Here is a 26,584-nt window from a genome sequence, read left to right as displayed (position 1 = left end):
TTAAATACTTCATGGATTTAATTAAAATGGTGATGTGATGTTGAAGTGTGTTTATTTTTCTTAAGTAATACATTTATACAATTAGATGTGGATTTGATGCATTTACAGAACTATGTTTATTTGTTTAATTTTTTTGGTGATATAAGTCCTACAAAATGAATACATTAAAATATATCTAAATAGAATATGTGAGCTGCAGCATTTGTGAGTACAAATAATTAGTATTGCTGTTATTTCAGTTTTTATTTGTGTTCAAATTATTACTATTGCATTTATAAACGTCATTGATAATTTGGGTTATTTAATGCATATCAAGTATTTTATTTTTTAATGTTGAATTTTTACACTTAGATTTGCATACTCATACCAGACGTAAATTTGTTCATAGAGATACACCAAAGACATTATGATTGAAGTTGAAAACAGTTTGTGAAATTTGTGCGGGATCATTTTAAGGTGAAATTTGACCATACAGCATTTTGATGAATAAGGGCCAGTACCTGGTTATGTACAATTTTATCATTATAACTATAAAACATAAACATTTTTTATAGCCTGTTGTATTCTTGGAAAAACTGGACATCATCATCAATTTGTTAAAGTCAGAGGCCACCCTTCGGTAATTTAAAGCCATTAAGGTACATTTCTGTCAGTTTCATAAACTGCATTTCCTTTTTTGGTATATTTATAAAAATATCTCTGGATTATTTCAGATCTGAATCCATTTACACTTACGCTTTAACTCACACTTACACCTATGGACATTTTTGCATATTCAATCCACCTGACAGTGTGTGTCATTGGGAGGAAAATGGAGCATCTGGAGGAAACTCACACAGACACAGAGAACCCCAAGCTGCTCCCAGACAGCAACTTGAAGCAGGCTTTGAACCCACAACCCCAGAACCCTGGAGCTATATAACAGTAATACCTGTTGTGCCACAGTGCTGCCGCCACCCCATTTTCTCTGTATCTTTTCCATTCATTTTTTAAACACACTTTTTTCAGGATTTTTTCCTAAACATTTTCAACTGAAATTTCCTCCACATATAGAGATTATATTTAGCCTCCAATGGAAAGTCTTCAAAAAAAATAATTGACTTATTCTAAATGGTTATTTTGAAAATGTTCACAAACAATAAGTGTATTTGCTTTAAAAGGAGCTTTTGAGTAGGTTTGGAATTGCTTCAAACTACTGGTTACTGATAATGATCTGTTGTGCTGTTTTTCAGGCTTGGCCTTAAAAGATCTGCCCAGAGACCTTTACACAGTAAGTGTGACCTGTTAGCATCCTGAGTGAAACTAGCGCTTTTATTGTTAACATGTTTAATTTGTTTATCTGTAATAACCTTTCTCAAACTCTCAATTTTCTCTTTTCGCCTATATCTATCTCCTAGTTAAATTTCTCTGCATCTCTGGGCACGTTTAATGTGGCAGCAGAGGTGGAGGGTGTAAAAATCAGAGGTGATGGTGAGATGCACATGAGCTTAAGCAGCTGCCTCTTACCCAACCTGAACCGACAACTTCAGTTCATCACTTACACAAACACACTGTTCCACCCCAGCACAGCAGATACAGGTATCTATGCACGAATACACCGAATATATATATATATATATATATATATATATATATATATATATATATATATATTTATAGAGAGAGAGAGAGAGAGAGAGAGAGAGAGAGAGAGAGAGAGAATGAATACATTTATGATGGACATTGGAAAGGTGAATAAGATGTATGTGGAAACTGGACCAATAAGTGTTTTTAATGTATTTATTTTAAGTCATGCCAAGCTTGCCCACTAATGAATGTCTTTAGACATCTCTGTGCTCACTGGCAGCGCAACAAAGCCTTTCCTCTCTGGCACAGAAATTTTTAATGATACTTTCGTTTCAGCAAGGTAGATCACACCCTACTATGTACAGGCCTGTGTAGCTACAAACCTGCCACAGTCTACAGGCTGACCACTGTCCACTGTCAAAATCACTGTGAGCATGCCAACATCAACACAGGCTTTTGGAGCAATAGAAGAATGGTTGCTTAGTCTAATGAGTCCAGTTATTTTATGCCTTCCAGTCTATGTATTCTCACAGAGATACACATTGTAAGTCATCTAAATAAAAAAGAGATTTTCAATCTTTCATACACAACATTTAAAAACCAGAAATTTTACTTCACAAACATGTATCATATCATTGAATATAGAACAACTGTTCAAAGAAACAACAACAACAAAAAAAATCTGAGCACGTTTACTAGCTGATGTACCGTATCATTCAAGGATAACTAACAATAACTACTGCAGTCAGTTAAAATACATAAATTACCAATGGCCAGCTTTCTTTATATTGGGGCCTGTCTCAGAAAGCAGGATTTTTTGCTTAGCAAACTAACTTTAAGCTTAGTTTGAGTTAACCTCTCTCACTGAGTTTGTCTCACCTCTTTCGAGGAAATGAGCATAATGCTGTGGGATTGTTCCTTTCCCTGCTGAATATTTATATAGATTCTTATTTTTTCTTTGAAAAGACTAAACCTCTCTGCATGTTTCATGTGGCATTCATATTTTCATGTTCACATTTTCATTTTCTTGAGTATTAAAACTTGGTTTAAGAAAGAAAGTTGATAAAAGTAATAAACTGTGGCTGCATTTGTTAAATTTTGTGAAGCTAAAAGTAAGCGAACTTAAAAATGCTTTGTGAGACGGACCCCAGACCAACTAATGGATTAACACATCAATAAAGACATTCTTATATGCCTAATACCGTAACCAGCGGCTTAAATTGCTTATAACTTAAAGCAATCTCTGATGTTACATTATATGACAACATCTCTAACTGATGCTTGACATTGAACATTTCTATGGAATGTCTGTGTCAGTAATGGAATCCTTAAAATGTCAGAAATCTCATATTAGAAGAAATGTTTACAAGTAATTGTATTTGGACTCTAACCATTAAATTATTTCAAACTTTTATTTTTTTTTTCAGACCAACACAAAATACCATCCAAGGTTTTCAATGCAGTCACGATTTAAAGTGAAAAGCCTTGTAACTACTGTGCTGTGTTTGACATTAGTGTGTGTATTTGTGTTTCAGTGCAGTTTGAAGCTGAAGGACATCAGGCCCTTTTCACCATCAAAATCCGTCATGGAGTGACACCCAAACTCTACAATACAGGCTCTGATGCAGACAAAGGTTCAGACATGACTCAACACATTTAAAAATGTTCAAACATAAGACAATACAGTACTCTACAGCATAGTGTAAAAGCAGTAAACTAACAACATTGTTAAATATGTAATTCCATGACTAAACACCACCTCACAATAGCACTGCACATCCTTGCCTGAGCTGGACTGAATTCAGTTTAATATCTCAAACAGCACTGCAGTTTAAACAAAACACAGATGATCGTTCCTGCTAGGCACATGCTTCACTTTTGTTTATGATGTCTTTAATGGTAGGCTCTGGACCCACCGCGACCCTGAACTGGATAAGCGGTTATAGATAATGAATGAATGAATGAATGCCATTAATAGTGACAGGTGATTTAAAGTCCTCCTCTAAAAGGAATTCTCCCTGTGTTTTCTCTTAGAATACAACATCAGTGCTCTTGTCACCATAGCCACCAAAACCTTTCTGCGCTACAACAAACTCCAGGACCTGATTGACAGCATACGACGATACTACCCAACAGTTACCATAGTAATAGCAGACGACAGCGAAAATCCGAAAATGATGTCCGGCCCGAACATAGAACATTATATCATGCCATTTGGAAAGGTAAAGATTCCTCCCCAGTGCAGTCTTTTATAATTGCATACTTTTATGTTGTTGCAGGGGTGGCCGTGAAGTGAAAATACTGAACTGCATTTTGAAGACGGGTAGTGTCTGTCTGTTTTGTCATCAATATTGGTTCCCTTAACATTGTGTCAAAGTTTTATTTGAACAGGTTAATAGAAATGACCCAAAATAACAGGATAAAATCTTGTACTTTTGGCTTCCATTTTCTTGCACTTTACTGAAGATATGCACTTTTTTTCAATAGTGGCAATGTGTAAGAGCCACAGTGAGAAGATGTAAAAATATTTTTCAACTTTATTTATTTATTTATTTATTTGAATTATGGCTTAATATATTTGACAATGCCAGGTCGGTGTGGACAGCTGTAAACTACTTAACAAATGGGGCATGCGTGACCATTTGTCCAGACATTGCATAAAAACATGTGAGTGTGTGTGTTTGTGTGTGTCAGGGTTGGTTTGCAGGTCGAAATTTGGCCGTGTCCCAGGTTACCACGAAGTATGTGCTATGGGTGGATGATGATTTTATCTTCACTGCCAACACTAAACTGGAGAAACTGGTGGATGTGCTGGAGAAAACCACACTGGACCTTGTGAGACACTCACACTTCACTGAAATGTTGATAACATTTCTACAGTGTATCTAGAAAAGAGTGGGAAGAACATTTCTAAAAGTTGGGAGGGCTTCAGGATATTTATTCTCCACTGCACTTGCCAGATGGCCTTTCTTCAGTCCAGTTACAGTAAATGAAAAAAAAAAAATCTACTCCAAAATTCCAAATGCACTGACGAACAGGGTCAGCTGTGTGACTAAGCAGACAAAGAGCCATACAACTTCTACAGCCCACCGGGTCACACGCTTACACCCAGACACACTTGTCTGTCAGCTCTAGTTATAAAACTGACTGCTCTCCATAGTCTGTTTTTGAAAATATCAAACCCTTTTCTGACAACAAAGTGATAAGAAGTGATGAATATATATATGACAACACACATCCACTCCTGAAACTCAGGAACTCGAAACAGCAACCAACCTGGAGTAGTAGTGAGGCCTTGCTCTTAAGTGAGGGTACGCCTCTCACCCTGCAGAACTCAAATGACCCCAAACATGCAAATTCAAGAGATAAGTTGGTGGTTGTCTCTTAAGATTGTGTACTTGGGTTCTGCAGGGTGAAAAGGATTTCCCTTGCTTAGGGGCAGTACAGTCCCTTCAGACTGGAGTTCCCCTCTACTTCCTCTTGCATGTTTCCTTGAGCATGGGGGCTGGGTCTGTGGGAGCGCAAGCAGACCCTGGTATCTCTGTGACACAGTGCTGGTAATTATGTGGGGATTAATTAACTGTATGAAAGAGCAGAATGCTTTTAAAATTTTGGTATATTATTTATTTAACTGATTTTGTTAATCCACTATATAAATATTGGTGATTTAGTGTCAGCAAATACATATATGAAAACAGATAATATTATGGTGGATACCAACAATTAAATTGCAATGTATACTGTAGATGAAATGCATTATAAAATCTCAAATGGCTTTATGATTTACTAATATTGTTTCCTGAAAGCACTGATTCAGCAGATAAACTTGTGGAATATATGAAATACAAACATTACAAAGATGTTTGTTTCTTTGAAGAAGAAGAAACCCTAGATTTTTATTGACGTAAATGACTTCATGCTATATAAAAACATAAATAATTTACTAATAAATTCATTTCTAATTAATACATAAATCATTCATGGATTAAAATCATTTTACATTCCAGAATTGTAGCAGCTGACCCTGCATCCCAGTGCATAAATGAATATGATTCCCCCTTCGGATCTGTGTGTGTGTAGGTTGGTGGTGCAGTGCGTGAAGCCACTGGTTACACTGCTACCTACAGGCAGATGATCTCTATAGAGCCCGGAGAAGAGGAAGGCGACTGTCTTCACATGAGGCGTGGTTTCCATCACGTCATCCAAGGCTTCCCCAACTGTGTGGTCACTGATGGGGTCATTAACTTCTTTCTGGCACGAACTGACAAGGTGCAGCAGGTGGGCTTTGACCCACGTCTAGCCCGTGTCGCCCACCTAGGTAAGTTGAGAGTGGAAATGGGAATTCAGACAATATGAACTATTGTTTTCTAAAGATTGGGCACTGTTCTTCAAAGAATGTTTTTGTTGTTTATGGTGAGAAAAAAAAAGGTGACATCCTTAAATATTTTCATACAGTTACAAGCTATTTACTGAATTTACATCAAACCTAAAGTTAGAATTTAGAATTACTTTATGGGCCACTGTACTTACACACAGAGGAATTTGTTTTCCGCATTTAACCCAATTCGTGCAGTGAAACACACATTTACACAAGTGAACACTAGAGGGCAGTGAACACATATGCCCGGAGCAGTGGACAGCCCTAGCCACGTCACCTGGGGAACAGTTGAGGGTTAGGTGCCTTGCTTAAGGGCAGTTCAGTCATGACCTGCTGGCTCTGGGGATTGAACTGGCAACCTTCCGGTCATAAGCGCAGTTCCCTAACCACCAGGCCACGGCTGCCCCCTGAGCAGAGCAGAGGGAAAGCCAACCTACCTGACTAGAGAGAGTGAGGCCAATTGTGCTCAGCTGGCTAAGACCCTACTGTGGAATGAATAAAAAATGACACGATCATGGGGCTTGGTCCTTTGGAGGCCCATAGTAAAGCTTGTGGCAATTGTATGCAAACTTGAACACAAAAAAAATTTCTGTGAAAGTTTTTCCTTACACATTTCATTCATTCTTTTTGTTTCTGCATTTTTTCCAGAGTTTTTCATAGATGGACTGGGTTCTCTCCATGTTGGCTCCTGTGATGATGTCATTGTGAATCACGCCACCAAGATCAAGCTTCCGTGGGGCCAATCGGAAAGTGACAAAACCTACGCCAAGTTCCGCTACCCTCCAGCATCTTCTGACGCCACACATACCAAAAACGGCCTACTTTACTTCAAGAACCGCTTCCAGTGTCTCACACACAACTGAACACCCTCTCACAATGCACCATCTCTCTCTCCATTTTTCTCTCTCTCTCCCTTTCTCTCTCCCACTCACTCCCTTTCTCTGTATATCTCTATCTTTATTTGTCTTCCTCTCTCAAAAGGCCTCTTTTTTCATGAGTAGCTAAAAGGGGTCTTTGAGGGGACTTTGGGTGGTGTGTGCATGTGTGCGTGTGCGTGTGCGTGTGTGCCTGTGCGTGAACGTGTGTGCATGTGTGCGCGTGCGTGTGTGTGTGTGTGCGTGTATGTGTATGTACAGTCTGATGTGTAGTCCCTTTCCCTCATTTTAGTGTGGGAATGTTAAAAAATAGTCCTCTCCTTTTGGAGGGGCCATATAAACATCATTAATTGTGACTGACAGCTGAGAGATAACAGCCGATTGTCTTTTGTTGTTATTGTTTTTAATAACTAAACGTCGAAGTTAAAATTTTACATTCCGTTTCACTGACTTATTTCCTTTTTGAGATTTCTTTCAACACAGATTACTTTTTGTCTTAAGCAGCTCAGCCCTCATCCCTCTTCTGTCAGTCATGGTTAAAGATCCGTCTGCTTGATGTTTTTAATGGAAAATTTCCTCATGAGAATTAATATGACAGTGAAAAATATAACTTCTTTATCTGAAACTGAAGTATGAAGCAGGTGATGTTTGGACAACGGACAATAAATGGATGGATTTTTTTTAAATCACAGGAGTGAGGCACCGTCTTAAGGGCATTTCACAGATGGACTGGTATTTCAGCGCACTCAGCTCTTGGAGTGTAGTGTGTGTGTGTGTGTGTGTGTGTGTGAGAGAGTGCGCGTGTGTGTGTTTGTGTTTGTGTGTTTATGTTTGAGGGCCTTCTCTCTGTACGTTTGCACTAATATACAAATGGACTCACTTGAGAGATTGGACCCTGAGACTGGAGAAAAAAAAAAAAAAAAAAGAAGAACCAGGCCATAAAACCAACTTAGAATTTAGATCTCTCTCTCTATCTCTCTCTCTCTCTCTCTCTCTCTCTCTCTCTCTATCTCTCTCTCTCGCTGAAACAGATAGGGAGGTGTTAAAATAAATTTTCTCAAATTTGTTAGGATGTTTGATATTTTAGATCCTATTTCAGATGTCTTGTGCGCTGTATTGGTTTGACTCCTGTGTTGTTTTTTTTTTAATTGCTCTGTCTTTACGTGACAGCAGTTGTGTTCAGACTGTCAGAATGCAGCCCTTTCTTTTTTCCCCAAGACTGAAGCATGCAGTCTGGTTTCCATAGCGACTAGACTCTGCTCTCCTTGCTAGTGTAACAGTGTAATGCCCCGCTTGTCCAGGGTTTAATTAAACTGGGTCTATTCCAATGCACTTATAATGCAGAATGAATGAGTACGCCAACTTCCTACATTACTAAATCCTCTGGTTTTATCACCTGATTCATGGGCAAAAAAATAAGTGAGATTCCCCAATTCCCGTATTTAGAATATATTTCTGTCTGATGCATCTGTATTTTATGTTTTACTGCACTTAGAGGAGAATACGCTGACTTAAAAAATTCACTGGTAATAGAAGCCATTGGGCAGTTGCTGAATAGACATTGGAAACAGTGAAACCCTTACAACACGGGCCTTGAGGTAAGAAAGTGGCTGTCTTAACAAATATCTGAAGAAATGTTAACCAAATTTCAAAAGCACGGTTTTTCCCCATGTTTTCCTGGTGTGCATGATTAGTTGGAGCCTATGAAAACAGAAAATCTGAGGTGTGTAGGGTATCCTACATCCATATTCAATACAATATGTTGTTTCTCACAAATTATGACCCAAGAGAAACACTTTGCAAAACTGTTTGAAATAGAAGTGACAGAGTAGCTACTTAAAAGGCTATTTAAGTACTGAGTTAAAACTTATAGAAGTGGTGGAACTTCTCAATACATCAAGCACCTACCGGCATAGGAACTGCAGCATATTTTTTATCATGTCAACTAAAATGCTAAAACTCTAGAATTAGTGGTGTGGGCCATTCACAAAGCAGAAACAAAAATAAATGAATTTGTGTTTAAATGACTAAAGAGACTAAAATATAAAAGTATAGAAGTATTATGGTATTTTATAATACTCAGGGAAGTATAAATCTATCAATGTTTTGTTCAAGAACATGTAATTGCTTCTGCTGAAACAATACCAGCCTCACTGCATTATATTTTCCTCTGAAGAACCAATCCCATTTTGGATTAAATGAATCAAATGAATTAAATATATGAATTATATAGATTTAGGATTTTGGTAACAATTACTTAGCCCATTTTCCAGTTATTCCACAAAAACAAAAGCAAAACAAACAAACAAAAAAACTAATGAACAGGAAAAAAAATAAATAAATTGGCACCTGCCAAACTCTGGCGGGTAATTGCTAATTACATTTACTCAGTTACAATTCCTCAGGTACAAGTTTGATGAATGTGTACTTCTCTGAGTATTTTTGAATGGGTAGCACCTCATGGACCTGTCTTGTGGTGCTTTACACCAAGGTCAATACTTGTGTAATGTGGGATTCTTTATTAAATGACAATATTTTACTTAATTTTAGGGATTTTCAGTCTTTGTTGCATTGAAGAACTTTACTTTTACTTGAGTTTTAATTTAGGCTGCTCCAACCTCATCTGCTGCTGACTTTTATTTTGCTATTATTTTTACGCAAAAGCAAATTAATCAAGTGTGTAATTCAGATGAAAGGGTTTAGGTTGAAAACGCTTTTATTTTTAGGGTTTAAGCATGTAATGATGATGATTGTGGCTGATACCACATATGTCAATGTTAGGTAAATATCCACAGAACAGTACAAGCTCAAAAAGTTTTGTGTGTACATTTCTAACATAAATTGTTATAACTGCTTAGCAACATTATGGAAAAGTAGTAAATTCTTTAACCACCAGATGACACTACAACACTAAATATTGTTTTGTTGATCTACATTTGGCTTGAGAACCTATTCATCTGCACAGGTCAAAAGTCATAGTGCACGAACATAAATATTTATCATAAATAATTACAGCACACACCAATCAGAGCAAAAAAAATCCTTTTGAAAAACTTTGACTTTTCTTATTCATTGTGTAAATTAGACATAGTTCATTAGTACTCGTGAAGCCTCACTGGCCCAAATTTCTTATGGCCACTTTGTGCTGATTCTTACTTACACCAACACTTCAACTAATATTTCAACAATGAACTTTGTCTTGGTACTTTGAGTATGTGTGATGTATTTCCTATGCACATGAAGGCTTATGCATTCGGCTGCTTTAAGCCTACTTGCAAAATTAGCCTTAGTGATTACTTGTTTGGCCTAACTGTGCTGTGTTCCCTAAGGCCTCATTGTGCAGAATCTTGCTTCAGTTGACACCTCATTGACACGTGGTATGCAGGTACTGAGTAATGTTCTGAATCAGATTCAGTGATGATGATGTCATTTTCGAAAAACTTGGCTGCCATCGGCCAACTGAGGATTCAGCACTTCTTTAACAATCATAACAAGGTCCAATCATCATGAAACTTTAATAGTGTGTCCCTGGAGGCACTTCCTAAGTACACAAAACATTTTATAACAATAGTCACCAGGTGGTGCTATAACAACAGCAAAAATATTACGCAACACAGGATTGTCCAATTGACAGGACAATAGTCTGCAGGTACTGAGTGATGGCCTGAATCAGATTCTATGACATGAGGTCATATACAAGAAAACATGGCCACCATCGGCCAATCAAGTTTCAGCAGCTCCTTGACAACCTTAACAAAGTCCAATCATGAAACTTTATTAGGTTTTTTAGAGGTAAAAAAAAAAGAAAAAAATGCAGCACAAATGATAAGGCCTACAGACTTCATACTTGGTCAACAGGTAGTAAACCCTCCTGCTACTCAAGCATAAAATCAGCCTGATTGGCCTCAAGTGACCTACAGCGAAGAAAAAGGATTTCATTAAAAGATTTTCCACCCCGTGAGGCATAAAGAAGAATTTTTTCTACATAATCCTTGGGTCCCCACGAATTAAAAAATGTTGATACAACCACTAATTTCTGCACACTTAGCTTTTTAGCTAATTTGCATAATGTATAAAACATACTCTTGCAAACTACTCTCTGGATATTTGCCTGAATCTCGCAAAAAATTTTTCAAAAGATTCAGAAAACATTGAGACTTATAATTATTAAATAAACTTTGGTTTAAATCAACTTTGGGTAAAACTTGGGAAGGCAATGCTTGAACCCACAAATTGCCTCTTGCGGCTATATTTATTTTTTAATTTTTTCTAGTTTTGTAATACATGCAAAGTGGCATTGTGTGTATGGGAACTGTACTTTAGGAGAATGCATGTTCGTTGTCTTAGACTTCAGAATGGGTGGAAGATAACATATCTAGAATTTTATTTCTGATAACTCAACAGCAGAAAATAGCTCTGTACTGTCCCAATTATCATAAATGTTTGATGACTATTTTGTCATAAACCATTCTCTGAGTATGAAATCCCTTCATTATTAACTCAATCCAGCCTCCGGAACTAGAACATGAGCAGTCATGTGTACACCTGTTTGTTCCTCTGTAGTGTCTGTGCAGTCATCAGATGTTTTTGTTTTTTCATGAGTGAAATTTGCGTTTGAGTGTGTTTTTATGAGGATCAACTACGCACTGGACTGGAATGATTTCTCTGCAATCTGTGGCACTGTGGTGTACCTCAATTTTTCCGTAAGGCCTTGATAAGGGAGAGAAAGAAGTGGTATTTTACTGAGAGGTTTTGAGTATTTTTATACTGTAATGTGGAGATTGAGCTGCATGGCTGCGTGAGTTTTGAGAGAGAGATGGGGAAGTGTTTGATGACATGCCTGAGTTTATCAGATGGAGATAATATGTTTTTGCTATAAAGTAAATCTGTCATTTTTTTTATAAGTTGCATTTACTGTGACATTGTAGTTTTGACCTTGTCATTTTTTCCACCAGGTGGCGCCCTCTGTCTGAAAATAGTAAAGCATATTACTTGTTTGGTAAACTGTAAACCAAAATAAAAGTCTCTTTTAATAGTTATATTTTGCAAGCCCAGCTAAACGTTTAGTTCTGGGCAGGGAGTTTAGTGCCTCTTCTCCTATTCAGATCCCCATGTGAGGACCAGAGAAATCATGGAAGAAAAGAATACAGTTTAAAATAACTGAAATGGGATCTAGGAGAACGGGCCTTCTTTTTTCTTGTGAGGAACCTCAGCTGGTTTGAGCTTGGCCAAAGCAATGAGAGAAGTAGAGGAGCTCTGACACTTTAATAATGGATGATAGTCTATATGTTGCTGTGTTCCCTCGAGCTCATTGCACTTTTTGTTTACTCTGCACCTTGTCTTTTCACTTCTGGCTTTGTTCACAGTGTCTGCATGGACCACCAGAATTTCTCTTTTTGTTGCTATTTTGTATTTTCCCCACTAGGTGGCCGCCCTATGTCCGTAACAGAGATCCAAACATTGCTTTTTGATCATCTTGTCTAAGGAAATTCATGTAGAATACAATTGCACCAGGGCTACTAGAGAAAAAGAAATAAAACAATGTTGTAATTTGTCCCCGTTTTCTAAATGTAAGAAAGTCTGAAAATATGTGGAATGGAATGAGATAAAATTTTGAGTATAAGAATTAAAATGGCTCAAGCTTTTTTGTGCTGTTTTTAATTTCGTTTAAAATCCACCTGTTTTTTTAATTATTATTATTATTATTATTAATATTGGGCCCACAAATTTGTGGGGGTTTATGTAACAAAAATATTCATATGTCAGTATATATGGGAGATATTTGGGAGCATACATAAATGCTTTTTTTTTTATAATGTCAAAAAATTATATATAATTATATAATAAGAGAAGGGTTTTTTTAAGGGTTTTTTACTACATTGTTGCAGGAGCGGTCCTTCAAATTGTGTAAAATTGTATTGCTGAATGGCCCAATAGAAATGCTTCAAAATTGACACTGACATTGACTTTCTCTAAAAGTTAAGGTTTTTTCTTTCTGTAAAGCAGTGGTGGCAGTGGGCAGTGATGATATATGATTAGTATGGATATATGTATCTGTAGTATGAACATAAAACAGGTATTTGTTTGTTCAGTGTGTGTGTGTGTGTGTGAATGCAATTAGGGCATATATAAAGCTTCTGATTAAATTATATTCCTATTATTTCCTAATTATTAGTACAGGATAACATTCTTATAAGCTTGAAACAACACCAATAAAACACTATAACGTCAGAAATTAAGCAATATGTTTAAGGACTTTGGAGCCAAAACTGATTTTAATACAATTATCCAAGATTTAAATTTGACAATTTTTTTTCAAATAAATGACATTTTATAACAAAAGATATACTGATAGTCTGTACAAACTATTTCCTTCAAATGTGTGCAAATAAGTGTTAACTATTTGTACTTATAATTAACAGACTAAAGATCAACCCTGAATGGTACAGATACACCATGATTCATTTTTAAGTAATAATGGTGTCACAGATGAGACCGTGCCGGGACATTACTGTAAAAATCTTATCCAGAGATATTCTGTGATGGAAGGTCATGGATGAAAGTATATCTCCGCTGTGCTGTCAGACAGGTGTTAATATTTGTTGCATTTTCCAACAAAAACAGTTACTTGTAAAACTAGTGCGAGATACATATGAGAAAATAAATAAAAGTGCCCAAAAATGTTGCTAAATTAAATCATTAAGATGTAAACAAAGTCACTCAGTGTGGTTTATTGTAAAATGCTTAGTCATCAAAAACTCATTTGTTCAGGAAGAAGACATTTGAGGTGTTTTAATGTGTCTGAAATTTCTGTTATAGAAAATGATAGCAGTGTATTGAAATATTATAATTACACAGCCTTTTTATTGAGACATTGTTTCACAATGCTTCAGAGAATTTTTTTATTGGCTTCTTCACATCAAATCATTTTAACATAATTTTTATTAAATCATTGAATTATGCATATCATTTAAAAAATTGATTCCCCTTTATAATAATTTTTGTATGTTACTGTAACAGTATGATACTGCTCTCGGTATCAGAAAACAGCCTGGACAATAAAGGATCCAGGAGCAGAATTATAGCAGCAAATTAGAAGCTTTGCCCAGAAACCCTTAAATGAACCCTTCCGTTACCTTCTTATTACCCTCCTGGAGTGGCTTCCAGTGAAAGATACCTCAGTATACACTACTCAGGAAAACATTTACAGATTTCAGAGTGACATCACTGTGTACACACCTAGAGTCAACACAAATTAATTCAACCTCGCCAAAGAAAAAAAATGTAACCTTCACTAATTTATCTGCAATAAACATGTTTTCTCATTTAAAGGCTAGGAGATAATGTTTCTTGAATGTGACAAGAAACTTTTCAAAAATACATCTGCTTTGGTGCGGACTGCAATTGTTTTTTTACATTGTTCCTTATTTTTTTGTTAATGAATGAATGACTTAATTAATTTTTACTTTTATTTCTGTATTTATTTATTAGGAAGGCAGACAGCTAATATTAATGCCAGGAAGCTGATTATCTAACTCTGGGCATATATCTTTAGTATTAAATTCCAAATCATGATTACAAAAGAGAAAGGTTTACCCAGTCTTGAGAAATTACTCAAATGAAGAAAGCAGCATGCAAAAGGCTAGGGAGTCCCAGTAGAATTTAAATAAAAAAAAAAACAAAAACATAAAACTGTGTGATGCTGTGCTACAGAATATATCATAGCATATGAAATACCGTTTTAAGCTGAAAACATTTTTAGTCAACATACTGACTTTGCAAAGTTGCATACCTATTGTTTGGACAGAACCATGGCAGGCAAAGAGGAGTTGCAGGAGCGCAGGCATGAATGTCTGTGGTTGTTGCTTGAGGCGGAGCTATATGATCCATGTGTAGAATTGACTGAAGCTGATGACCTCATGCCTCTGCCCAGACTGAGGGACTTACTCTCACGCTTCTGATACTCGATAGGGGACTGTAGGGCTGAGGGAGAACACCAGAGAGAAGATAAAGAAAAAAACATCTATTCATTGCAAATATATAATCTACTTGTCTGTTATTACTAGACATATAAATCAACAAAAGTAACCATTGAGGAAATTCCGCTGAGTTTCCAGAATCTGAATGATGTCATTGGCCCAAGAAAGTCTGGTTTCTGGGGATGGTGCTTGAAGAACAAACCGCTGGACACTTCCATTGACCCCACGAGAGGTCAGAACCAACTGACATGGGTCATCAGGACTTCGGTCCTCTATACCCAAACAGCTCACCTTAAAGAATTCAACAACAACAAAAAAAATCATATACAGAATGTTCACCCCACCTCAAAATGAAATAACATAGCTGTATGAAACTGTAACATATTTAGGACAACCAGTTTCAATAGCCTTTCAGTTTGAAGATTGTAATCGTCTCTTTATTACTTTTCCTTTAATTCACTGAAATGGAGAGTTCTTCAAGATATATTTTAAACTTCTGGCACTACCTTGATGCTGTTCTTGTAGATGTATTCTGGCAGAGAATACTCTTTCTTGCGGTCGACTGGCTCACTGAGGACAACCAGCTGCTCGAAGAGGAAGACCTTTCTCTGTCTGGGCCGGGGCAGGACACCTGTTTCCTCTTCGGTGATTGTGAAAGTGTCTTGCTGAAGCAGTTTCCCTTGAGCTGTTAGCTTCCCCTGAGCACACATTACAGTTACACTGTCCATCAACAGGAGCTCTATCAATGCTAATCAAACTCCACACACAGCAGTATATCTTTCATTAACTGTCAGTTCAGTGATGCCTGTATTTACTTGTTTGAATCAGAGTTTGGTGACTAATCAAATGTACAATACAATTTTCCCTTTGTACCTAATCGTGCTGGCCAGTCAAGACTTGCTTATAAGGATTCTGACCTCAAAAGATGAAAACTATTCAAGCCTGATAATGATTATCTTGTTTTATAGTAATTGTCATATTGTGTAATTTGTCACCAGTTCCAATTTCCAATTTATATACCACCAGTTCCCCATTGTTAGCTAGGACCTCAGTAATCAAACATGTTGCTTACAACTCGGGAGAATAGTTCAAGCACAGGCTTCCTTTGAATGTGAATTCAACTACCACCTTACAGTACAGCAGTATTGAACAGCTCAACACTAACTTTCCAAACATACCCTGACAGCTAACAGATGCCCACACTGCCCAGCCAGAGGAGGCCAATTATACTCTCTTGAACTTCTGCCACAAGATGGCTGAGGCAGTAAACTGGTATCTCCTGATAATAGCTAAGGTGAATTTTAGATTTCTGGCATTATGTAAGATAGCTAACATTGTTATAAAATATTTAGTGTTGGATGCATTTAGCTAAAAGCTTCCATCACTTACAGCTCAAGTGCAAAATTAAAAGAGGTAAACCTCTAGGATGTGGGATGTTGGATGTTTTTTTTTTTCAGCCAAACTCTTACTTTAATTAAAGTACAAGTACAGAGACAGGTTTTATCTTCAAAACATCATGATGAATCAACTTCAAAACATCTAAAATGAACTGGAAAAAATATAAATTCAGAATTAAGAAGTGTTTATCCTTCTCCTATTAAGTTACCATTTAGATACAAATATTTTTTTTTTCCAATAGCTACATTATGCGTCAGTAACAACCGTAAGTGTCTCGATGGATAAAAAATGTATTTTTGCTATATTCTGTTTTTTTTTTACTCACATCAAAACCTTGCAGCCTTCCAACATTCATCATATCATTACAGCGCTTTGGGACAAAACACATCACTTCTACTGCTCTCTGTGAGAGAAACAATAAACCTTAGCTCAGACAGAGACATATCACCATAAACAGCACAAATTTGTTTGCTTTTTACTGCCGTAATTTTGTAATGTTCCACTGACCTCTAAGTCTTCTGTGTATTTCCCAGTTTTAATATAGTACTTTAGGAAATCCTGCAGAAAAACATACACACTAGGGTGATTACTGTAGATGTAAGTAAGTGAAATGCAATATAGCATAATGAAAGCAAAGTGCAAAAAAAAAAATGTGTGCTACCACTGCATACTACCAGACCTTGAGCAGAAGCTGGTACTTCATGATCCTCTGAACAGGTTTAATTAGTAGGTCATTCAGCTGCAGCCTGTGGCCCAACTGCTGCCTTAAATCCTTACAAAGAAAAAAAAGGACCAGTCTGTTTCTCTCACTCTCTCTCTGTCTCTGTCTCCTTCTTTCAAACAAAAACAGTAACAATACCTAATTTTCTCCTTTTCTTAAATGACTTATTTCCTAAATGATACTTAAATAATGGACAGTAAGACACACTCTCATTCTCATTATCTCTCTCTCTCTCTCTCTCTCTCTTTCTCTCTTTAACACATAAGCACTATTTGTAGTTTGGATCACCTCAAAATAGGTGTCTATGTACTCGGAGACAATGCACTCTGACATGGGCTTGTTCTGACAGTAAACAACATACATGTGTAGACGCCGCTCCTGTAAACAACACAAATAACACACAGGGTAAGTAAAAATGTTATCTCCCATGAGAATTTCTGAATGGAAAACTGCAGAATCTGCTTTTGTGGTTGCAAATACTTGAGGCAGTTACAGCATTCTGGAGCTTTAGCTTTCTTATGAGTCTTCAGCAAGTTTTATGGTCTTGAAAAATATTATTTCATATGAACAGAATATTTAATAATTAATATGTGAGATTTAAAAAAAAAAAAAAATATATATATATATATATATATACCCTGAATTTTAAAACAAAGAACAATTTATGTCTTTAATACATCAAGTGTAAATTACAAATCAATTATATACATATAATTATTCCATTCTCAGAAATATGATTGCATGCTGTTCTATTTTGTTACTAAGACATTCAAAGTACATTAGCACTGGCAAATTTAAGCTGCCAAACTATCAAACAGACCTTAATACCTACATATACACACTCTCACACACTTACATGTTTGATGAAGAGCTGTCCCAGCTGCTCTGGATTAGACAAGCACTTTTTCAACTCACCAAGGAAGTAACTGTATGGTAATAAAAAAAAAAATTTAGGCAACTGCAAGCACACACACACACACACACACACACACACACACACACACACACAGAGGAAACAGCTGGTTGGATTTTAAAGTAAGAAGGTCAGAGTAGCAGGGAAATAAATCCACTGATGTTTAAACAGTGTTCCCCAGACACACAAACAAAGATACACACATTCATATGTGCCATTTTGCACAAACACAATGTAGCTGTTCTCATAATCTCATCTCGTTCTTATGCTTTTGGAACATATATATTGTGCAAAGAAATTTTAGGCAACACAAATCACACATTGGAAGTCAATGAATTCAACCTGTTGAAGGCTGAATTAAAAATCTTACAGAAAAATCAAAGTAAATAGCTGAAACGACATGCTAATCTAATTTGCATAAATTTAATCGCCGCAACTCATTAATGTGTATGGCACCCAGCATATGTCTGCATGCACTCCTGACAACATCTGGACAAGCTCCCAATGAGACTTTAAATGCTATTCATGGGGATCTCCTCCCAGACCTGGATCAGGGCCTTATTGTGCTCCGTGAAGATCTGTGCACATTTGATTGCACTGACACATAATGTACCCAGACATACTCTTAGCCATCCACCATATACCAATTAGAAGTCCTTGGCAAAACTCTTAATTTTACATTGACGTGCCTCTGTAACATGATAAAGTTCATATTAAATCAAAAGACTCAGAATAAGTGTCTGCCAAACAAATAAATTCATTTGCTACATGAAACAATAAGTAACAGATTTCTGGAATACAAAGTTATATACATTCTGTTCAGAAAAGGTGTATACCTACTTTTTATGCCAGTCGTAGATTTGATGAACATTTCCAAACACTATTTTATCCTTCCCTTTCAAATAGTCTGGAACTCCACTTTTACTCATAGTAGCCATGTAGCCCTGTAAGTGACATAACAACATAAAAAAACTGACTGAAAACTGTTAGCTGTAACAAGTGTTTCTTCAAACACAGCAAAGTGCCTTTCAGTAAAGAAAATAAAACAATCCAGATCTAATTCTGCAATTTACCCTTTACTAAAAATACCTCAACTATAAGGCCTAGATCTTCCACATAGAGTTTCTCTGTCTCTACCAGCTCTGACAGCACATATCTGAGAGAGAGAGAGAGAGAGAGAGAGAGAGAGAGAGAGATTAAGCCACAAAAGGGTACTGTAATATCTTGTATGACATCAAGTTACAAAAAAAAAAAAAATCATGACCAACATGCTTTTTTCTAAGGCATTTCTTCTCTCCTCTTCACTGTCGCTGAGGTCCACTGATGCACTAAATTGCTCCTGAGCCACAGAAGAACTGCCTTCACCAGGGAGCAAGTGGTAAGAATGAAGGTTCTGAAACCAGAAGTTTTTGTTTGTTTGCTTGTTTTTTTTTACTGTTGAATTACAAAAGCAACGGCAAATCATCAATTTATATCAAACCATTTTCCAGCAAGATTACCTGTGTGAGCTCAGTTACAACACTGGAGTAAAGTGAATTTTCAACTGCTGTGATCTCTAAAACCCTGGTTGGTTCCTACAAAACAAGAGAGATGTTTATTTATCATATCATGGCTGTCCAATTAAAAACAATGTGAAGGACGGCTGCTGTGGTCAAATAATGTACTAAGCTAAACATTTACAAAAATGGAGATATATGTTTTTAAATGGAGAGTGAAAATATATCCCTATGAAGACAAACAGTTGCTATACAGTATCAGCAGCCATCTCAAAGCCTACATTTTGTCCCATGTCAGATTTGAGATGGCTGCTAATACTGTTATTTTTGTTGTAAATAATCCCAAATAATCCATCCATCCATCCATTATCTGTAACCGCTTATCCAATTTTAGGGTCGCGGGGGGTCCAGAGCCTACCTGGAACCATCGGGCGCAAGGCGGGAATACACCCTGGAGGGGGCGCCAGTCCTTCACAGGCCAACACAGACACACGCATACATTCACTCACACACGCGGACACTTTTGAGTCACCAATCCACCTACCAACGTGTGTTTTTGGACTGTGGGAGGAAACCGGAGCACCTGGAGGAAACCCACGCGGACACGGGGAGAACACACCAACTCCTCACAGACAGTCACCCGGAGCGGGAATGAAACCCACAACCTCCAGGTCCCTGGAGCTGTGTGACTGCAACACTACCTGCTGCGCCACCGTGCCGCCCTTAATTTCAAATTATTTTAAAGGAAATTGGTAATGATTAAGGCAGTTTGCACAATGCTGAATAATGCAAATGTTTACATTTGATATCTTTTTTTTTTAACCTGATTGGAAACCCACCGCTGGTCTGTCTGTGGGAGGCTGCCAGTTGGACTCCTGTATGGTGCTCACTGTACTGCAGCTATGTGAGAGTGGTATAAATGGGTAATCCCGTTGATCTGGGTTATTTCTGACTCCTGACCTCTGGTCTTTGCCTCCTTGTCCCAGGCTGAGCCTACAGAATGGAATTTTCAGCCACTGCCTCAGAGCTTTTACTGAGCGCTGGGGAGAGGCGGGGGTTTGGGTCCTAGGGGCTGCCGGCAAGTGGTCACCATGGGGGACAGAATAGTGGTCATCAGGGGATACAGAGCCCGTGGAGAAGTCAGGAGTTAGGCCTGAGAAGGACTCTGGAGATAGAGAGAAAAAAAAAACACTATAAAGCAGGAAATAAATTAGAAAGAGGAAATATGCACTTACAGAGAATTGCATTCAAACAGACTGTAAATAAATGCTGAGAAGAGCTACCTATATATCATCTGTGCTATGCTATTTGAATCATGGATGCTGAATCCATTCTGAATAACCTTGGATACCTTGGACAGTTACAATGGTGTTGCTCTGTGTCCATATTAAACTCAAGCACACACTCCAAAAAAGCCTTTCATATTCTGAGCCATCCAGATACTTGTTAAATGTAATCACATGAAAATTTCTTTAAATTCAATTAACCCGTGAAATGCTTTCTAAAGCATGTAGTTTCATTTGTTTCAGAAACACACTTGCTAACAGGTATATAAAACCAAACACAAAGCAATGTAATATATTTTGACAATGTGTTTTACTAAAGATCTCAGTTATTTTAAATGTGGCACTATCATGGGATGATCAGTTCATGCCCTGCTAAATCTGCCTTTGTAAAAATACCATTATTATGACATGAAAACACCTGGGATCAAAACAACTCAGCAACATAGTGGCAGACCACTTTCAAAGATTAGCATTCAAACAGCACTGACTGTCTGTTGCCTCAGTCAAAACACAGTTACAAACTGCTTCTGCAGCGCCATCAGTACAAGAACTACGATCTTTGTGGTTTTCAATGGCTGAACAGCAGGTTAGATTGTTCAATTTTACCGTTCCACCTTAAAAGCTTCAGTGACGACACACAGGTTTCAGGCTGAAGATGTGTGTGTATTTTAGGTGCTTATAAGCTAACTTCGTCAGCTTTTAAAGTGGAACAGAACATTTAAATAAGAATCCAGGTTTAGTTTTATATGGACTGTTTCTATTTTGGGCACAACACAAGCAGAAATTGTATAAAACTAATCAAGAACTTAACATCTACTACAAGCTCAAAATGTAATATATACAACATTTAAGGTGGAAGGGAAAATTTAAACTGCTGCTGTGAGTAGTTCTTTAGTAAACACATATTACTGCAGTAAATCAATACATTGATGTATAAACCTGAAGTACATGAGGTAAAAGCTAAATGCTTTAAAAAAACTTGTTTCACTTAATGTGATTTACTAAAATAGAGTTTACTTTGGAGACTAACAATAGCCAAGCTTCTATATAAATGCATTACTCCACTCTCCCTTTAACATTTCACATTGTAGATAATGTATTGGTCCCAGTTTGAATTGATGACATAGTACAAAAGCCTAAGCTACAGTTACTTTCAGTGACATTGTTTCCCAATTATTCAGAATTAATTAACACATCGTTCCTGTGGAAGAGATTCTGTATAATATGAATTTCATTTTCTGGGCAAGAAAACTGCTGACATATTTTGATTATTGGGTGGTCCAGGCCTTTAATATTAGTGAGGTATAGGCCTAAATTTTGTATGGTAGTAACCAAAAGCATTGTGTGATTAGTAATATATTGTTGGTAACGCCTGACTACAAAGGCTGTGTGGTATGTGACACATTAGCTGGTGTAATGGATTTATCATTAATGTACTACAGACATTACAGTAAACAAGCAAGACTCTGTAAGGATTGTAAGACTTCAGTTTACTGACGCATGTGCCTGTGCTGTACTGGTTTCTCATTATGACCTAAAGAAAATGTTATCTGTAGTAGAGGAAACACTTTCTCTGGAGTGATAAATCATCATGTTTTCTGGAAGTCTGATGGATATATCTGGATTTGGTATACACCAGGGGAATGCTACGTACCACAGTGTACAGTGTCAGCAATAAAGTTTAGTAGGGACAATGGTATGGGACTGTTTTTCATGGTTTCTGCTAGACCCCTCTGTTCCTAAGATGGATAATGTAAGTACTTCAGTTTCTTTGTCTACAACAAAATCTGATCTTACACATGCTTACTTGACTGAACGGGTACAAATTACCTTCCAAACTCCAGTGGAAGGCCTTCCTACAAATTATTGCCACAAGGGAGTGGGGTGCCAACTCCATTATAGCTTTGGAAGATGATGTCCAACAAGCCCATGCAGATGCGATGGTGAGATGTGCACATACATTTGGACATTAATTCTAAATAATTTACAATAGTAATGAAATAACATACAACAGTAACTCTTTGTGCTTCGAAAGAGATGGGCTCGGGGCTTCTAAACCTTTTGTAAAAGCTGTTTAAGAATTGCCAGATCAATAAAGAGCATTCTGCCTAAAAAGCATTCGCTATAGAATTAATGCATTAAGCTACATAATACTAATACACATGCACAGTTAACAAAAACAACTTTATCTTCATCAGCCTCTCCAACAGTGGGTGTATGACCCAATCACATTTTTTGGCTCAATCAAAACAGACAAAGATGGGCTACGTTCTGGTTTATGGGATGTCTGAAAAAACACGTGAGGACTGTACACAGGAATATGTAGTCTCACCTATAGGAGCTCCGCCCACAAGTTGATGGAGTCCCTGATACTGTCAGTACATTAAGGATTCTGTCGGTTGTGATTGGTTTTTTGTCCTCTTCTACACGTCATGCCAAAATAGCAGACTTAAGAATGGTTCCTTTATATGTCAGTCAAATTTCTTTCCTGTCGTAGTAGGTGGTTATTGGTCACGTTTAGTGCCGAAAAGTACTCTTCCTAGAGATTCAGGCGAGACTAAGGTAAATAAAGTTTATCCTAAAAAAAAAGGTGCAGGTCACCAGCCTGCATCGATTAAGTCCCTTAAAAATGTAGCTAAATTCCATTCAAAGAGGTGGGCTTCTAAAAATATAACATGTTCGGATTTTCAAAATTTTGTAGCACATAAAAAGTAAAAAAACATGGCAAACAATATGTTACAAAAAATCATATTTGTTTTGGACAAACGGACTTTGAATTGCTTTGACCACTTCATTAAACAGAACTGTTTCAAAACATCAATTTATTAACAAGTTGGACTTGACATGAAAACTTAGCTAAAGTAGAAAAACGTTGGTATTAAAACTTATAATGGCTATTTAAAACCATGCAATATGCTGCATTAAACTAAGAAAGTATAAAAAACACATGGTTGCATTACTTGGCGTTAAGGGTGAGCTTATTTAATTAGCAGGTGACCAGACGTCCTGACCGGAATTTCTAAATCGACAAAAATATTCGGGATTTTACTGTCTTCAATGTCCTCGTTACAATCCTTTCAGATTTGACCATCACATTTGACCACTCAACATTCTGACGAGTAAACTACATGTGCAGAGTTTTTTGTTTAATTTTAACTGTTTAATGTTTCATGAGCCAAACATTTATGAAATATATTTCTTGTTTCCAGTATTGTTCCTATATCAATTGTTTATTATTTGTGGCTGATATATGATATATGGCTAAATATGGTGCTTACTTTTAGTAACGTTAAAAAGACCTTCACCATTAAAGTGTAATCTTGTCAGTTATGAGTTTCCTGACAGTGATTTATTTTATTGTTTAGGGCCAGATTTTGAATGGAATGGAATCTGGCTATTGAAAAATCGACTAAGAATGTTGAATGTAATTATACATATATTTCAGTGGATGCTTATATTTACTTGCTTTGCGCTTCATCTGCTCACAGGGCACTTAAATGCTGCCTTCTACTTCGATGCATTCAGCGATGGCTAACATTATTTTAAGGGCGAGCTGTCTGGAATATTATCATATGCTGATTAAACTACATTCACATTTTATAAGAAGAAAGATGCATACTGGTTTTATAATATTTAAATGGAAAAATAAGTCTTGCATCAGGGCACACTTGAAGGTACTTCTCTATTTTTTCTTAGTGTGTAGCCTGTGTTTGTGTGTAGGCTTACATGAGGTTATAGCTGAATTACGTTGTTTTCATGCTTTGCAGTTTATTGCATGCTGTCAGTGCTGGTCATGGCACTGACGAACTATTAGATATTTAATCATGGCTGATACGATTCCAACTTCCTGTGGAACAGTACTGAGAGAAAACCCTCATGAGGAGAGCGACGTGCTTGCACACTGCAAACCACTGCTCTGTTGTGCAAGCCTAAACTCCAGGGGGCCTTTGTTCCCAGATGAGGTTGATTCAGAACTTCACCATGAACTTTTTCCAGCACCACAAACATTCCTCCTGTTGCTATTTCTGCTGATCCTTCCACATACGCATTCAATATTGCATTATAAATAAATCTGCAGGCTATGGGAGAGCATTCTGCCTTATAAGCCCATGAGCAGCAGCAGAGATGTGTTGACATCATTGCAGAGAGTTGGGGGAGAAACAGAGGTAGAAACAGCAGTAGTGATCGGCTCTCTGTACAGGACATGGATTAGCTGACTGTAAAGGACACAAAATTATAATCCTCTACTAACCTACAAAATCAACACACACACACACACACACACACACACACACACATACACAAACGGACTGCTCAGTTTTGGGCAATAATACGCTTAATGTAATCAAACAAATTCATCTAAATAAAATGAAATGCAAACTAAATGTTATAAGGAAAACAAACGTTCACTGCTGTAGGGTTGAGGCCTGTGATCTAATTTTCGTATTTGTTATCAAATCAGTAGAGAACAGACATTGGAATGGGACACTGGGATTGTTGTGTGCATGTGTGAAAATTGTCCTCTATCAGATAGATATGTATATACACATAAGCTGTAGCTGAATGGAATCAGGTGAGGTGTAACACAGAGGTAGGTGAATGGGTTTGGTCCTTATAATAACCTACAGAATTATTTTCACTCTAGCTGTGGAACACAGAAAGATAGATAAATAGATACATAGATAAGAACAGATTACATAAACCTAAAGATGGTTAAAATGTATTTTAATAAAAAATAAATAAAAACAAATTTTAAAGAACTGATTAGAAAAGTACATGGTTTTAAAAAACTGGATGTTTCAGACAAAGATATTTCATGAGCTGTGCAAGCAAAGTGCTTGATATATAGTAGTAGCTGTATCATAATATATCAGACAGTCTGTGTGTGAGACAATATTAAATCCTAAACTGTAACTTGAACAAAATGTAGACACTAAACCACTCATTAGATGCAGCTGTATGCTAAGTACAAATGTTTTCATTTGTAAACTTAAATATGTTTATGCATTCAGTTATGTCCATTTTTCACAAAATTAAGTACACAATATCTATGCATTTGTTGGGTTTCTAATATGAATTGACAAATAATATATTTGTATAAGCCATATTTTATGCTTATGTTTGGGAGTGGTTCCATTTTTTTTAACCAATTTCCTGAATTCAACAAATAAACAGTAATGGTACACTGAAATGTGTTTCTCTCTGTGTATACTCCTGTTCAACATAAGATGTCATTGAAGAAGGTGCAGTCAAAATTTCTGTAACTCTGTAAGCTGCAGATTTAAAGAAAATAAGGAGTGACTCTTACCTTCATCTCGGATGGAGTAACATTCACATGTGGTCAAAACTTTTTGAAAAAGGTTTGTACAGCCACACCCCCCAAGGGCACGATGCTCCTCCATGCCCACTGTTTAATACAATGCATCAACCCAGAACTGGACTCAGGGGCTGTGGAAATACACACACCCACTTGAGATAATCCCTCAATCATGAAGCTACACTCAACATCAGGATAATCTCAGATCCATTATAATATGCTCAGAGAAAGAGAACCAAATCAAAGCCTCTGTACAAAAACCGGGGGAAACAGAGGAGAAAGGAAAAAATGGCAAAGTTCTAATAGTCCCTCCTCGTCTCATTCTAAGCAAAGTACCATACAATGACACGTTAGACAGGCTGACTATTTGTGTGTGTGTGTAATAGAGAGGAAAAGGGGATGGAGTTGTGGCATTGGTGCTTTTTTTGCCCCCTCCCCCTTTCTTTTCTTTTTAACACAGAGTGGTGGTGTTGGCCACAATTTAGAACATGTTAGCAGAATCCTAATGCATGACCACAACTTGGGTGCTGGGAAAAATTTTGTGAAGTCCAATTGTAAGACTTGGAACTTTTTTAAGCATGAAATAACATTTCATTTGTGGCCACAAAATATTAATGCTTGAGAGTAAGATATGTTGTGAGAGTTAATTCATGGC

General features: G+C 36.9%; 2 protein-coding genes across 6 annotated transcripts in view; one reads left to right on the top strand and one right to left on the bottom strand.

Annotated features, from left to right (window-relative positions):
- Positions 1-12,491, top strand: part of b4galnt1b (beta-1,4-N-acetyl-galactosaminyl transferase 1b) — a 30,172-nt gene extending 17,681 nt beyond the window's left edge. For all 5 annotated transcript variants that reach the window (XM_066663754.1, XM_066663755.1, XM_066663756.1 and 2 more), the window contains 7 exons: positions 1,233-1,270; positions 1,398-1,578; positions 3,102-3,200; positions 3,601-3,788; positions 4,261-4,401; positions 5,647-5,884; positions 6,593-12,491. In XM_066663754.1, the coding sequence (XP_066519851.1) occupies positions 1,233-1,270; positions 1,398-1,578; positions 3,102-3,200; positions 3,601-3,788; positions 4,261-4,401; positions 5,647-5,884; positions 6,593-6,807 (1,100 nt within the window). In that variant the 3' untranslated portion in view covers positions 6,808-12,491. The remainder of the gene's footprint in view (positions 1-1,232; positions 1,271-1,397; positions 1,579-3,101; positions 3,201-3,600; positions 3,789-4,260; positions 4,402-5,646; positions 5,885-6,592) is intronic.
- On the bottom strand, positions 5,753-26,178 carry arhgef25b (Rho guanine nucleotide exchange factor (GEF) 25b). Its single transcript, XM_066663750.1, has 15 exons — positions 25,921-26,178; positions 20,166-20,491; positions 19,330-19,404; positions 19,099-19,223; positions 18,920-18,986; positions 18,671-18,774; positions 17,774-17,843; positions 17,206-17,295; positions 16,876-16,968; positions 16,704-16,754; positions 16,522-16,599; positions 15,305-15,496; positions 14,909-15,089; positions 14,612-14,802; positions 5,753-5,880 (listed from the first exon to the last, which is right to left on the bottom strand). The coding sequence occupies exons 1-14, from the start codon at positions 26,012-26,014 to the stop codon at positions 14,612-14,614; spliced, it is 1,737 nt and encodes a 578-aa protein (XP_066519847.1). The 5' UTR covers positions 26,015-26,178; the 3' UTR covers positions 5,753-5,880.
- Between the last annotated feature and the right edge of the window lie 406 nt (positions 26,179-26,584).

This window comes from Hoplias malabaricus, chromosome 3 (genome assembly GCF_029633855.1).
Source record: "Hoplias malabaricus isolate fHopMal1 chromosome 3, fHopMal1.hap1, whole genome shotgun sequence".
In the NCBI taxonomy this organism is placed as follows: Eukaryota; Metazoa; Chordata; class Actinopteri; order Characiformes; family Erythrinidae; genus Hoplias; species Hoplias malabaricus.
Note: the sequence above shows the minus strand (reverse complement) of the source record. Positions and strands in the feature narration are given on the sequence as shown.